We start from the raw sequence: 12,586 nt of genomic DNA on the forward strand, positions 1-12,586 counted from the left end.
ACCCAATACCACAGCTCAGGTGTTGAACAGCGTCCTTATTTTGGTGTGATTCAGTTGCCTGTGGTGATGGCACAGTGCCCTTTGCTGTGCTTTATCCTCCCTGAACTGCTCTAACATGGTTTGAGCTCCAACTAACAGATTGTTTTTCTTTTTTGCAAAAACGCTTCCCTTTATCTGTGCCTGGCTTTCAGCGACAATGTGAATAACTTGAATTTCTTGATCTCTTATCTAATGAACAGCCTGACAGTAGCGATTTTTTGGACAATACAGAAGACATATACTACACTGCAAGATCTAACCTGGTATATTTCATCTTATGCCTTTCTATGTCAGTGTTGGTTTTGTCCTTGTTTCACTTTTTCGGAGCTCGTGCTTTGTCCTGTTGTTGTGCTGGTGTTTTCATCTGTGTAAAAACCATTGTAATTTAGAAGGGAATTCTTAAAATGTGCAGTACTGCAAGTGTTTAATGCATGTTCATGTTTAGTTGAACCGCAGTAATGGAGGGGGCTCAGTGTTAGGCAGTCATTCCAATTTATTTAACTACTTTACAGTGCGTAACAGTAACTTTTTAGAGAGTGATTTAAAAGTAGGAAAGAATGATGTTGGTAGTTTTGTTTGGTAGTTCCTTTAAATAGTCCCCTGAAAGACTATAAAATGACATAAACTTAAATATCCAAATTCTCCAGATAGTAGTTAGGTTACAGAATGAATATAAACTCAATACAAGTAACAGATGGCAGGGTCCTAAGTGTTTTCAATGGCATTTGGCACCATTTCTGCTCTGAAACATTTTCCAAATTTTCCGCTACCACACTGCTAAAAATCTCAGCTGTTGGCACTGCAGTACAAAAGTTACTGTAGAAAGTGAGGTTACTCATTTATTTGTTCTTTAGGCACTGCATAGTTTGAAAAGTAATACTTTTGACTCTGACATCTTCCTGCAGGGTGGAAAAAAAAAATAAGCTTTCTGTGTTAGATGAAGAGCATTGTTTTAGTGGCTTTCTTTGATTTGTGAGCTGCTTAATGCAAGTGTACTGTGGGGAAAAATGGAAAACTAAGCTGTTTGGGAATGTCTTGGTTTGTTGGTGTTTTTTTTTTTTTTAGTGTGATGGGTTTTTTATTTTGGATTTCTGGTTTTGGCTTCACTTGGCTCGATGTGCCTTGTATCTTCCAATGCTGTAATTACTGAGAGCTTTCACTCTGTCTTTTCCATTCTCTGAAGGAATGGAACTTCGCTTGATAGAAAAATATTTCAAAACAATTTGTGAAACAGAAGCTTAGGTTTCTCTGTATGAGAAACATCTCATCTGTGCAATTGCTTTAGCTCTGGGAGTTTTGGGCTTCAATTTTTTTCATCTTGGTTTTTATTTTTTCATTTGATGCTTTTAGACGTTGCTTTTGGTGTTGTTTCCTATGATGTTAACCTACAATCTGTGGGCCTAAGAGGCCAGTAACAACACGTCTCCCAACTAGACTGTCCTTTCTTCCCTTTGAGAAATGATTACTTTACTAAAGCTGGTAAAGTACTAATGCTACAATCATGGGAGGACATAGCAGGACCAAAATTATTGCCCTTAAAATGTTTTTGCTGTATTTAAAAATGCATCCGGAGATGGTCTCAAGTATATAATGTCTTGAGGAAAAAATGTGCAACTTCTTCCAGGTTATTTTTTTCTATCACAGGGGTTGGAAGGGACCTCTGGAGATCAGGTGGTCCAACCCTTTGCTCCAACAGGTTCCTACAGCAGACTGTACAGGAAAGTGTCCCCAGGTGGGTTTTGACTATCTCTGGAGAAGGAGACCCCGCAGCTCCTCTGGGCAGCCTGTTCAGCTGCTCTGTCACCCTCACAGTAAAAAAAGTTTTCCCTCGTTTGCATAGAACTTCCTGAGTTCCAGTTTTTGCCCATTGCCCCTCGTCCTGTTGCTGGGTACTGCTGACAAGAGCCTGGCTTCTGGGTGCAGGCTATTTATTTATTCATTTATTTTGCTCCACTGATGGTGAGGTTATAAAGCAGTGTATGGAAAATGTGACAGATATAATTTGTCCTGATGTTAAAAAAAAAAAAAAAAAAAAACAAAAAAAAAAAACCTGAATTTTTCTAATATCAGTTTGTCTCACCAGACTGTAAGAAGGTGAATTGAGGAAATAGAAAAATCTTTTAAAATAAATTTGGAGAATGAAGCTGCTAATTTGAAATTTTATGTTTCGGTGTCAGATGGAAGTGCTGATGCTACGGATATGGCTCAACTTGCTGTGTTTGTTAGAGACATTGGTAACAAATGTAATGGCACTGAAGAAATGGCTGCTTTGGTGCCATTAAAAGACACAACTACATCTCTTGATTTGTACAAAGCACTAAAACTGCATGAAAACAATTTTCTTTGACCTTTGTCAACATATCTGTATGTATATACAGGCATCCTGGTAATGGGTTAATTAAAACAAAAAAGTAAAATTATAAAATGAATAGAAAATGGTGCAGTTGCTACCAGCAACTCTCTTTTGATGAAATAGCACTACACTGTATGTCAAGAAGTGCTTGAATCACAGTCAATCCCAATTCCTTAACAGTATGGATGCTGATAATGAGGACATCTTTTACACATCTGAAGGAAGGTAGTAAGTCAGGGTAAAACGTGAAAAAAACTTTATGAATTGCAAAAGAATACAAGTAAGTTATGGAATCAAAAGGAAAATTTATGCTAGAACTTGGAAATGAAAAATGGCTCAGATTTAGCATTTTTGGTGGATTTGGCTCCTCATTTAAATGAGCTAAACATGCATCTTCAAAGTGAAAATCAACTTCTCTGTGCTGTGTTTGAAACTATAACAATGTTCAGAATGAAACAAATTATGACAAGCAGATGTTACAGCAAATAATTGGATGCATTGTGATACACTAATTGCAGTCCTGTGAACAGTGAAAAATATGCAGTTGTACTTCCCATTGTGATTAAAAGAATTTGAGAGTAGGTTTCAAGATTGATGATATTTTTGGCAATTAGTTGTTATTTTTGACTGGTTTTAGTCAGTGTAAATACATTACCTCCAGATTTGCAAATGGAACATACAGAGTTGCAGTCAAATTGAACTCGAGGGAAAATTGGATTTGATGTGTCACGTTCTGGCTGAACTAGGCTGGTTTGACCTCGTGAGGTTTTGTTGCCCACTTCTGCTAACAGCCTGCGCTTTTAAGGCTGATGTGAAATGTACCTGTTACTAATTAGCAGAGCTCTCCCTCAGTTCCCACAAAGATGGAGAGGGATCTCACAACGACGCAGCAGCTCCTCAGCACCCTGAATGCAGTGCATCTGCTCCAAGTAACCGATTGATAACACTCTAGCCACTTTTGTTTCTTTGTGTTGGAGAATAAATGATTCTGAGTTGGTCTTTATTTAATCTTAGAGTGTTCAACATGCAGTGAAGCACATTGAGTCCTACCTCCTTAGGAAGTGGGGGCAGAGGAGTTGGAAGGAACTTGGATTGAAGTTGTTTTCAGTTGCTATGAACTTGGCATTCATTTTAGACTTGTTTGGCAAAGTATTTAGTAAGGGTTTTGTTGTTACCATACAGTCCTTGCTGTTGTGGTTGCCAGATGCATTTATGCATTTGGTCTCATTTAATCATAGAATCACAGAATTGTAGGGGTTGGAAGGGACCTCCAGAGATTTATATTTATTTGTTTGCTTATGAACATATTCTGAATGTAATCATTTTTAATAGTCTTTGGCAACAGTTAATTTTGAGAATGAGATGTTTCAGCATAGCTTTTCTGTGTTAATGTTTTGTGGCATAGAAATTGAAATCTTGGTAGGAAAATGTTAAATTAGAGAGGAGTGACTGACATAGATGATGAACTTTGCCCAGCAGGGCTGTTCTTTGGTTTGATTAGTTCATTTTTCTCCTCTCTATACATGCATACATATGATTTTCCTTTGTTAAAAACCACAAAGACTTATATTCATAATTGTTTGCAATACTTATTTTAGAGTTATAGTAGCTACCAATTAGTTGGATTGCAGAAAATCTTTATGCTTTGTTCTGTTTTGAATAATAAAGTGATGTGTGGTCCTTATCAGAAGAAAATAAATAGGAGTCAGGGTGAAAGTGCATAAGGATCAAGAATTTGGATTGGTTATTTCTTACTCTTCATCTTCCCTGTGTATTTTGGATACTTTCTACTTTGGCATAAGAGATGAGATGTTGAATTTCATTGCTAGGAAGCAGTTCAAAAATGTTATGTACATTTGCCCTTTTCACTGAGGTCGCACCATAGTTATATAGCAGTGTTCCATTACTTGGATTTGATATAGTGCTATTTGTGTGGATACTCGTAGGGAAAATGTGTAGGGAAGTGAAACACAGGGAAAAGGAGAACTACAGCTACGTAGCAGTAGTGTGCAGGAAAACCTCAGTCAGTCGCCAGAGAGACATACTTTCATTTGTGTTTTTTAAAAAAAGAAGTATGTATAAAATCAGCTATTTTGTGGTGTATTATGCCATCCAATTAAATTCAAGAATGCATTTTTAACAAAATGAAGGCATTAAAAGTTTATCTTATTCATTAATATCAGAGTCCTCTAAAAATAAGCATTCTCTTTTATGAAGCAGCATGATAGGAACTGCATCATCTTAGCTTTATTGAGAAACAGACATGTGTGTGTTCCTTCTTGTTAATAGTCCAAAGGTGTTTCGTAGTCTTCAAAATTCAAATTTCTTTCCCCAGCACTTTTTGGGATTAAAATCCTTAATTTTTGTTACTTTAGATGGTGACAAGACAAGGACGAATGGTTTTAAACTGAAGGAAGACAGGTTTAGATTAGGTTTCAGGGGCAAGTTCTTCACTGAGAGAGGTGCTGACATAGGCTGCCTGGAGAGGCTGTGGGTGCCCCATCCCTGGAGGTGTTTAGGCTGGGTTAGATGGGGCCCTGAGCAGTCTGATCTAGTACTGATCCAACAGTTGGCAACCCTGCCTGTGGCAGGGTGGTTGGAACTTGATGATCTTTGAGGGCTCTTCCAACCCAAGCCATTTTGTGATTCTATGAAATTATCTTGTTTTTTAATAGGCTAAAGTTCCAGGTAGCAGATGGGGAAGTAGCTGAATTGATAGTTCACTGTATACATTCAGTTTTGCTTTTTGAAAGACTGAACATCTAAAAAAATATATATTTTTATTGCAGCTCGTCCCTGGGGAGTAAGTATCTTAATTAGGAACACTGTGTCAAAGGTCAAGTAATGATTCATCATGAAATTCTACTGAAAATTAAATAGCATTTTTTTTAAGCTTCAATTGCAGAAGGTGTTGTAGTTCTGGTAGTTCCTGGGGTGTTTTACAGCATAGCCATACCCTCCTTCAAATTTGTCTTCTCTTTGAGGAAATCTTTATACTTTTGTAGTCATCGATGACTTTGCACAATAGATTACACTGAAAGGTGTGATTTGCCTTTTATGTGACCATTAACTGGAAAATTGTGTGAAGAAATAGCGATTACTCCTTGTATTATCTTTTCTTCCCAAAGCAGTTGTCATCCGCAGATAGTGTTTTGTCTTCTATGTGGTTGCCTTGGTTCAAGAGTTGGTCCTTAATAACTTGAGCTTGCATGCACAGTGATCTGGGACTGCATCTTTGACAGCAAGGTTATTCACTGTATTCTCATGTGTACTTGGCTGTAGGCCTTGAGCTTCTTTTGGAAAACACCTGCCTAGTTGTTCAGATTTTTCTACTGTCAATGTCTTTAGTTAACTAATCAATGTTGTGTGTATCTGAAATGAGGATATTCATGGAGATAGTAATGTCGCTAGGCTACCTTAAGATGTGGAGAGTGTGCCTTTAAGGCATCACTTAGCAATTAATGATATTCTCTTCTTCAAATGGGAATCCATACCTAATAATACTTCTGTTTTGTTGAAGTGTGTGTTAGGCTTTAAAATGGGCTTCTATTGGTTGTTCTGATAAAGTGCAACAGTACTCTGGAGACTTTGTGTGGTAGGTGCAGTACATAGCAATGTTTATGAAATAAATATGTTGCTAAAGAGTTTAAGAAATTACGACTTCAAGGTATATGTGAAATAGAGGGTACAGAACAGCTTAGATCTTTTTAAAAAGCTTTCTAGCTCTGAGCATTTATCTGTCAGGAATACAAAAGAGTAAATTCCCCTAGCAGTAGTCACTTCACCCCACATTTTGGTTGAAAATGAACGATATTTTAAGTTTACAAGAAAACTAACAGTCTGGTTAAGGTTAGGAAGTTAAAAATATACATATCCTATTTTAATCACAGTCAAATGCTGACAGTATTTAATATAACAGTAAGCTGAACAAAAAACAGCTTTTGTCCTCTTAGAGTATTTAAACATAAGTAATTCTGGCAGATGTCATTTTTCATAAAGAGAATTCCAGCAAGATTAGGTGACAGATAAAGGCTCTTTACGTATTATGGGGGTTATTTTCCCTTTGTAATTTTCCTGATGTTGCCGTGTTTCTTTCTTTATACATATATATATAAAATGTGTATATAGTCAAGCATTGTGTGGTGCATAAATTAAATTGGACAGACGTTTTGGCTCTGTGCAGCGTAAGATTTTTGTTTCCTGCGTTTGATTAACGTGATTTTGCAACATGTAGACAAAACGCTCGTCACTTCAGCTGGAAATCTCAGGTTTCATTATACTGATCTGGGGTTGCTTTTCTCCAGCAGCCCTTATTCTGGCATCCCCTCATGTGGCTTTGCACTGCCTGCTTAACCTCCTTGTTGGGGAGCCTGCTGACATCTTACGTTTCCATTCTTGTTATTTTCTTCTCAGTGCCTGAATCCCCAAATACCTGTGTGCTTACATTTGGCATCTGTGGAATTTTTGGAGATGGCATAGAAATAATTAAATCCTCTCAGTAGAGTTAACTCAGTGTATCTGTGTGGTGAATCGGAGTACGTTAACTGGTTAACAGAATTGACTGGGGAAGGTGACAGATTTAGAGATTAATGAAGAGATTGAATTTGCAGAGGGCATAGGATGGCCTTTCATGGGGAGAAGAGACTCGCTGTGCAAGCTGTTGAGGTATAGAAGGAGAATGAAACTGTGAAGAAGGAAGAAAAAGAGCAGTGTGTTCATAGCGTCCGTGCCTTGTGGAGCTGGGGATGTGGCCCTGGAGGGAAGGGAGCCTTCCTCCCCACCTGCAGCACTGATTGCAAGCTCTTCTTTCCTGTCCCTTCATTTTTTGGCTCAGTTGACTGAGGTTTCAGTTGAAAGCTGGGTGGCCCATTTGAGTCACGTGGTTGGAAGCACATAGGGTTTGTTGGTGGTTTTGGATTTCTTTGTTTAGTTCTAGAAATATATGTGTGATAAATTTGGTACTAAGGTTAAAAAGTCAGTGTGTTGAAGATTGAGGAAATGCCAGCAGTGGGCTTTCCTCTGCAATTTTTATTCAAACCTCTGATCTGTGCTTTCTTTTACATCACATAATTATATACTGCTTGTTTCCACAAATCGCACTTGCTTTGGGAAAATATGGAAGCTCATGAAAGCAATCACATGCTGCTGACAGCTGTGGTAGGAACAACCATGTGAAAACCACTGCTTAGCTTTAGAGAACAGAGTTGAGGGTGCAGTTTGCAAGTCCTGGGACTCTTAGCCAAGTGAAAAAGCAATCTTTCATAGCATCCTGTTAAGTAATGGCTCTTCGGTCTGCAATTGGAAGTAGTGGTGATTTGTGTTTTGCCAGTCCTCCAAGAAAACAAATCTCATAGGAGACTTTTCCCCTGACTTTTAAAATATTGTTTGAAAGATCAGCCCAAGTTGTTGTCTAGCTCATTTTTATTGTTCTTACAGCTTGGATACCTGAGCACAGTTCTGAGTGCTTTTGATAGAGACTGCAGCTGAAAGAGGACTGTTGTGTAGAAGATATCAGGGAACTTTTAAAATGTTCCCTGTTAAGGAGCTGTATAGCATCATTTGTCACTAACTTAAATGGTGAATAACTAATTTCTCATGGTGAATGCACAGAGCATTTTTGGGGGGAGCAGGTCTACGTAGGTTGTGATCCACTGGAAGAAATAAATACCCTAATTATATCAGTGTTCTCCTGACAGATGCAAAGTTGAGGGTGCTTCAGTATGCTCTCTGTATTCTGCCTAATGAATTTAATTTGTATGCCATACAACATCTGTTGAATGGTAGTGTCTGCAGCCTGTTGGCACTTCTTTTTCTGAGTAGCCTGCCCTCCACGATTGCTTGAGTGCTTTGCTTTGTTGCCCATCCTGATATTATTGTTTTTCTTTTTGATACAAAAGATAATGTTAAAATATACATGAGGGCCTAGAGTTATCCTTAAAATATGTATCAGAGCTATAAAAGCACTTTCACTGTCCTTTCTGCTTATTTTTTTTTCACATCCTCATGTGCTGAAGGCATTTCAGGCTCTCTGCCAGAAGAGCTCCTTGTCTGAAAGAAGTACTGTTAATGCACCAGAGAGGGATGGATGGCAGGGGTCTGTAAAAAGCAGTGCGATTGCTTTGATATGGTTTGGTCTATCACGAAGTCTTGATGGTGTTACCTTTTTGCAGCTCATTTATTTGAGTAAAGCATCTGCGTGTCCAAGAAGGAGGCAAATGACAGCTTTAGAAGGAATTATACAGGGTAGTAATAGAGTTTTAGAAGGAAAGCAAATTCTGCTAACTGGCATAGAGGAGATTTTTGGGTGACAGGAACGTAAGGAGTCAGGTGGGTTTGAACTAGTTTGTTCCATACGCAGATTTTGTGGAGAAGATGACAGCAGCACGATGCAGGGTACGTGTCTGATGTTCACATTTTCATTTTAGAGATTCATTCTCTTGTATTTGTAGGATCTGCAGCTAGAATATGGTCATGGTCCTCAAGGTGGCTACTTCTTGGGTGCAAATAAGTGAGTAAGCAATGGCATTTTATTGTCTCATACTCCCTTGAGGCTGTTAGAATGCTGTACATGTATGTTTAAATGCATCAGCTGTAACTGATGTAGTAAAAAGTCATGCCTGTTCGTATCAATTACAATTCCAAAATAACTCTTTATTTCTATAGTGATAGTAGTTACAGTGATAAAGAATTACAGCACTTTTCAGTGTTTGAGGCTGTGTGCCTCTGTGGTGCTATGAGCTGTGATCCCGGTCTGTTTGTTAACACAAAAGTAGTTGCTGTGGAGCACAATTATACCCCATCTTGTAGCTCCTCCTGACAGTTGCTCTGTGAACCCCTTGTTCATGTTACAGAGTGCTAGGAATGTTCAATAAAATTTAGCTTGTTCAAAGTCCTCTAACTTCGTAGGTTTAATAATTCTCTCATGCTCGTCAAATGAAATAGTTTTCAATATAATCATTGTTTTCCACCTAATTTCTTAATTTCCATCTATGTGTGCCAGAATTAGGATGCCTACCTTTGCACTGCTAAGTGAAATCATATTTGAAAAATGAATAAAATGTAAGCTTAGAGCATGTTGTTTTACAAAATCTTTTAGATTGAAAAACCTGAATACTGTGATCTTCTGTCATTTTGTTGCTTCCTATCCCTGTATTTTGCCTGTTGTTCCTCTGTGTTTCCAAAGTCACAAAAATAAAGTTCAGAACTTTAGAAAAATTAATTAGGGTAATATAGATTTGTTCTAGTTATAGTTTAATGCTCATATCACTCTAGCTTTTCTTTATTGTTACTGATTTTCTTAGATAGCATGGTTTTCTTTTAAATTGAATCAAGCTAAAACTGTCCTTGCTTTCCATTACACAGATAACAGTGAAGACTGCATTTAATAGCAGTGCATTAATAAATGCGGGTGGAAATGTGTTGTGTAACTTTTTAGCACTGTTTGATTGATGTTCTGGAAGCCAGCTAAAATAACATGTTTGGGGTTAATTACTGTCAAAATCATAGGAGCATTTACCACAGCTTTTGATAATTAAGTTTGTGTGCCATAATTAAACTGTCTTTTTATTCTTATTTATGCTGAAGGAGTCTCTTAAAATCAGTTGAAGAAGAACTGCATCAGCGGTAATTCTATTTTTCTTTCCTCTTGTGTGTTTCGCTCATTTGCTCTTTGATTTCTTATGACTGTCACAGCTAGTTCTTGTTTGACTCTGTACATGCTGAGGAGATATGGGGGAGGCTTAGTTGTCTGGATCACAGCTGTGCTTTAGATAATAATGTAATAACTAATAACAGTAACAAAAGGTAAAAGGGAGTAGAGATCTGTAAAAGGGGTTGTAGTCCTTAGGCTCAGAATTTGACACAGCAGCCAAAGTCATTTTATTAAAATTGACTCAGCCATAGTTCATTTGTTCATTTTCGTAGGGGACATGTGGCACATTTAGAAGATGATGATGATGATGCAGATGATGATGCTAAACAGTAAGTAACTTTTTCTTCTTGTAAAAAAGTGTGTGTGTGTGTGTGTGCACTTGTGTTCAAAGCCTGATTTTTGAATTGATGGAAATGAAGTTGAATTCAATTCAAGATGCACATTTAATGTACTTTCTAGATTACATTTCCAGAATTTTGCTTTTTGTGCTGATGAACTTGTGTTAAATGAGGGGGGGAAAATGTTGTTCCTCATTTGATACAGTTGTCCTTTTGTTTTCTGTTTTTGAACAAAATCTCAGTATGCTTCTGTTGAACCATGAAGTTGTCTGACCTCTGTCCTGATGTCGTTAGAAATGATAACTGTGTTAAAAGCTTATGGAAATACATAAGCAGTATGTATAACCAGGACTGGGTTTATTCTTTGCACATTCTCATCCGAGTTTTCTGGGACAGGGAGAACAAGCTTATGTGACTGCAAAGGCAGTGTCAGTAGGTATGTGCTAAAATAATAATGCTTATATTAAATTCCACTGGTAGAAGTATTTTGGAGCCTTTTCTGTTGACAGATAAAAGCCAAAACAATTTTAAATACACAGACAGTATGTGGAAATTTACATTCCTAAGTAAATCCAGTGTAAAGACAAAAAAGAAAGTTGCCCTTGAGGCGGATTTCTTGCTTAACTTTTTTGTTAATGGATAATTTTGAAAGCTGTTGTTTCATGCCAGAAACCTATAAAACATTCATTATCTATCAATGGAATGTTTACTCTTTTATGGAGAAATAAATAACTATTTCTTTTCTTGAGTTGTTGCACTTGTTTCCTTGTAACAAAGGTGGGGCTTTTATCACTTCAGCAAGCTTTAGGGACAGCCCTCTTCAGGAGAGGTAAGGCTGCTGAGCTTTGTCGTGTCTGGTGTCAGCTAGGCGACAGGGCATGCAACTTGCTTTGATTAATGATCAACTTCTCAAAACACAAGTACATTTGCTATTTGATGCAAGTGACATTTACAGAAGAAAAATGATTCTTAGTTTTTAGCAGGCTTTACTCCTTGAGAAATTCTTGCTATTTCATTAAGTTGTTGTCTGTAGACACGATCATTTACAACGTGAGCTACCAATTGTTATCGTGAAGAGGAAGAGTGGTAACACTACTCACTGATCTGTTCACATAGTTTGGACTGAGCTGAGAATCTGCTTTGCTCATAGCTGCCTAGGCCTTGATTATGCTAAGCCAGGCTTCCTTCACTGAAGAAATAAACAGCCCTCTAGATGTCCATACTGCTAGCTCTGTTCTCATCTTCACTGAAGACTGTCTGGATATCTGCACTGCTGCAAGCCAGTTTGTCTTGGTTCTTCCATCTCTATTGATATCTAGATGTTTTGTATACAACTCTCTCTTCATTTTAATTTTTTCTTTTCTAGCTCTGTTTGCAGTTAGTATCATCTACTTCAGTAATGGTTCAGGACTTGGAACCTCTTGATTCCTACTGTTTTGACATTCTTGCACTGATTGCTTTGTCCTTTCACAAGCTCTGTCAGAACTTTGACCTAAAGCATTGGCTTTAGGTGCTTTTGTCGCTGTTGTGTTTCTGTGAATTTTCTTGTTCAAATTAAACAAGAAAGCACCTCAGAGCTTGCAGAGAGATTCCAATTTGTCTGACCATAAGCACAGTCACAACTGGTGTTCTGAAAACATCCTGGGGATTTTGCTTCTTTCTCATACTTCATCCCCAGTACTCTTGCCCTACAGCAAAGGTCTTAGGAGTTTCTGCTCTTTTTTACCTGCTTGAGCCTGAAGCTCTGCTGTGGTGAGCTGGGGTGTTAGCTCAGTCTCTGGATAGATTTTTCTGGAGCCCGCTGAGATTCAAGGCTCTTGTTTGATTTATATTCTGTGAGACGGAGCTGCAATTGAAGAGCATATGTGACATCAATCGCTTCTTCCCTCAGATGCAGAACACACACAATGAAGCAGCTGTCCCCCTGCCACTCCAAACTGATGGCACTGCATGACTCAAAACCGGGTGATTCATAGCAGCAGAGAATCCAGACACCTCAGAGAATAATATAAAATCATCTTTCTTCATTTAAACGTCTCTCTCACTCTATATAATATATATATTTTTGCACATGCAGCAAACTTGATGATGTTGGAACTTCTGCTAATGGAAGTTGGGAAGGCAGAAATTACTGGGGCACTGCCCTGCGTGGCCGGCAGTGACAAAGTGCACATAAGCCTTGCTGTTGAAACCAGGGCACGCCAT

At 38.1% G+C, this 12,586-nt stretch overlaps 1 protein-coding gene across 5 annotated transcripts in view; it reads left to right on the forward strand.

The window, feature by feature from the left end:
- MAP4K3 (mitogen-activated protein kinase kinase kinase kinase 3) overlaps positions 1–12,586 on the forward strand; it is an 81,798-nt gene that overhangs the window by 39,478 nt on the left and 29,734 nt on the right. For 2 of the 5 annotated variants that reach the window (XM_052695854.1, XM_052695844.1), the window contains exons 15-18: positions 240–302; positions 8,842–8,900; positions 9,977–10,015; positions 10,316–10,372. In XM_052695854.1, the coding sequence (XP_052551814.1) occupies positions 240–302; positions 8,842–8,900; positions 9,977–10,015; positions 10,316–10,372 (218 nt within the window). The remainder of the gene's footprint in view (positions 1–239; positions 303–8,841; positions 8,901–9,976; positions 10,016–10,315; positions 10,373–12,586) is intronic. The other 3 variants (XM_052695860.1, XM_052695869.1, XM_052695875.1) reach the window with 3 other exon arrangements.

This window comes from Tympanuchus pallidicinctus, unplaced genomic scaffold, assembly GCF_026119805.1.
Source record: "Tympanuchus pallidicinctus isolate F22 unplaced genomic scaffold, pur_lepc_1.0 scaffold1, whole genome shotgun sequence".
Classification (NCBI taxonomy): domain Eukaryota; kingdom Metazoa; phylum Chordata; class Aves; order Galliformes; family Phasianidae; genus Tympanuchus; species Tympanuchus pallidicinctus.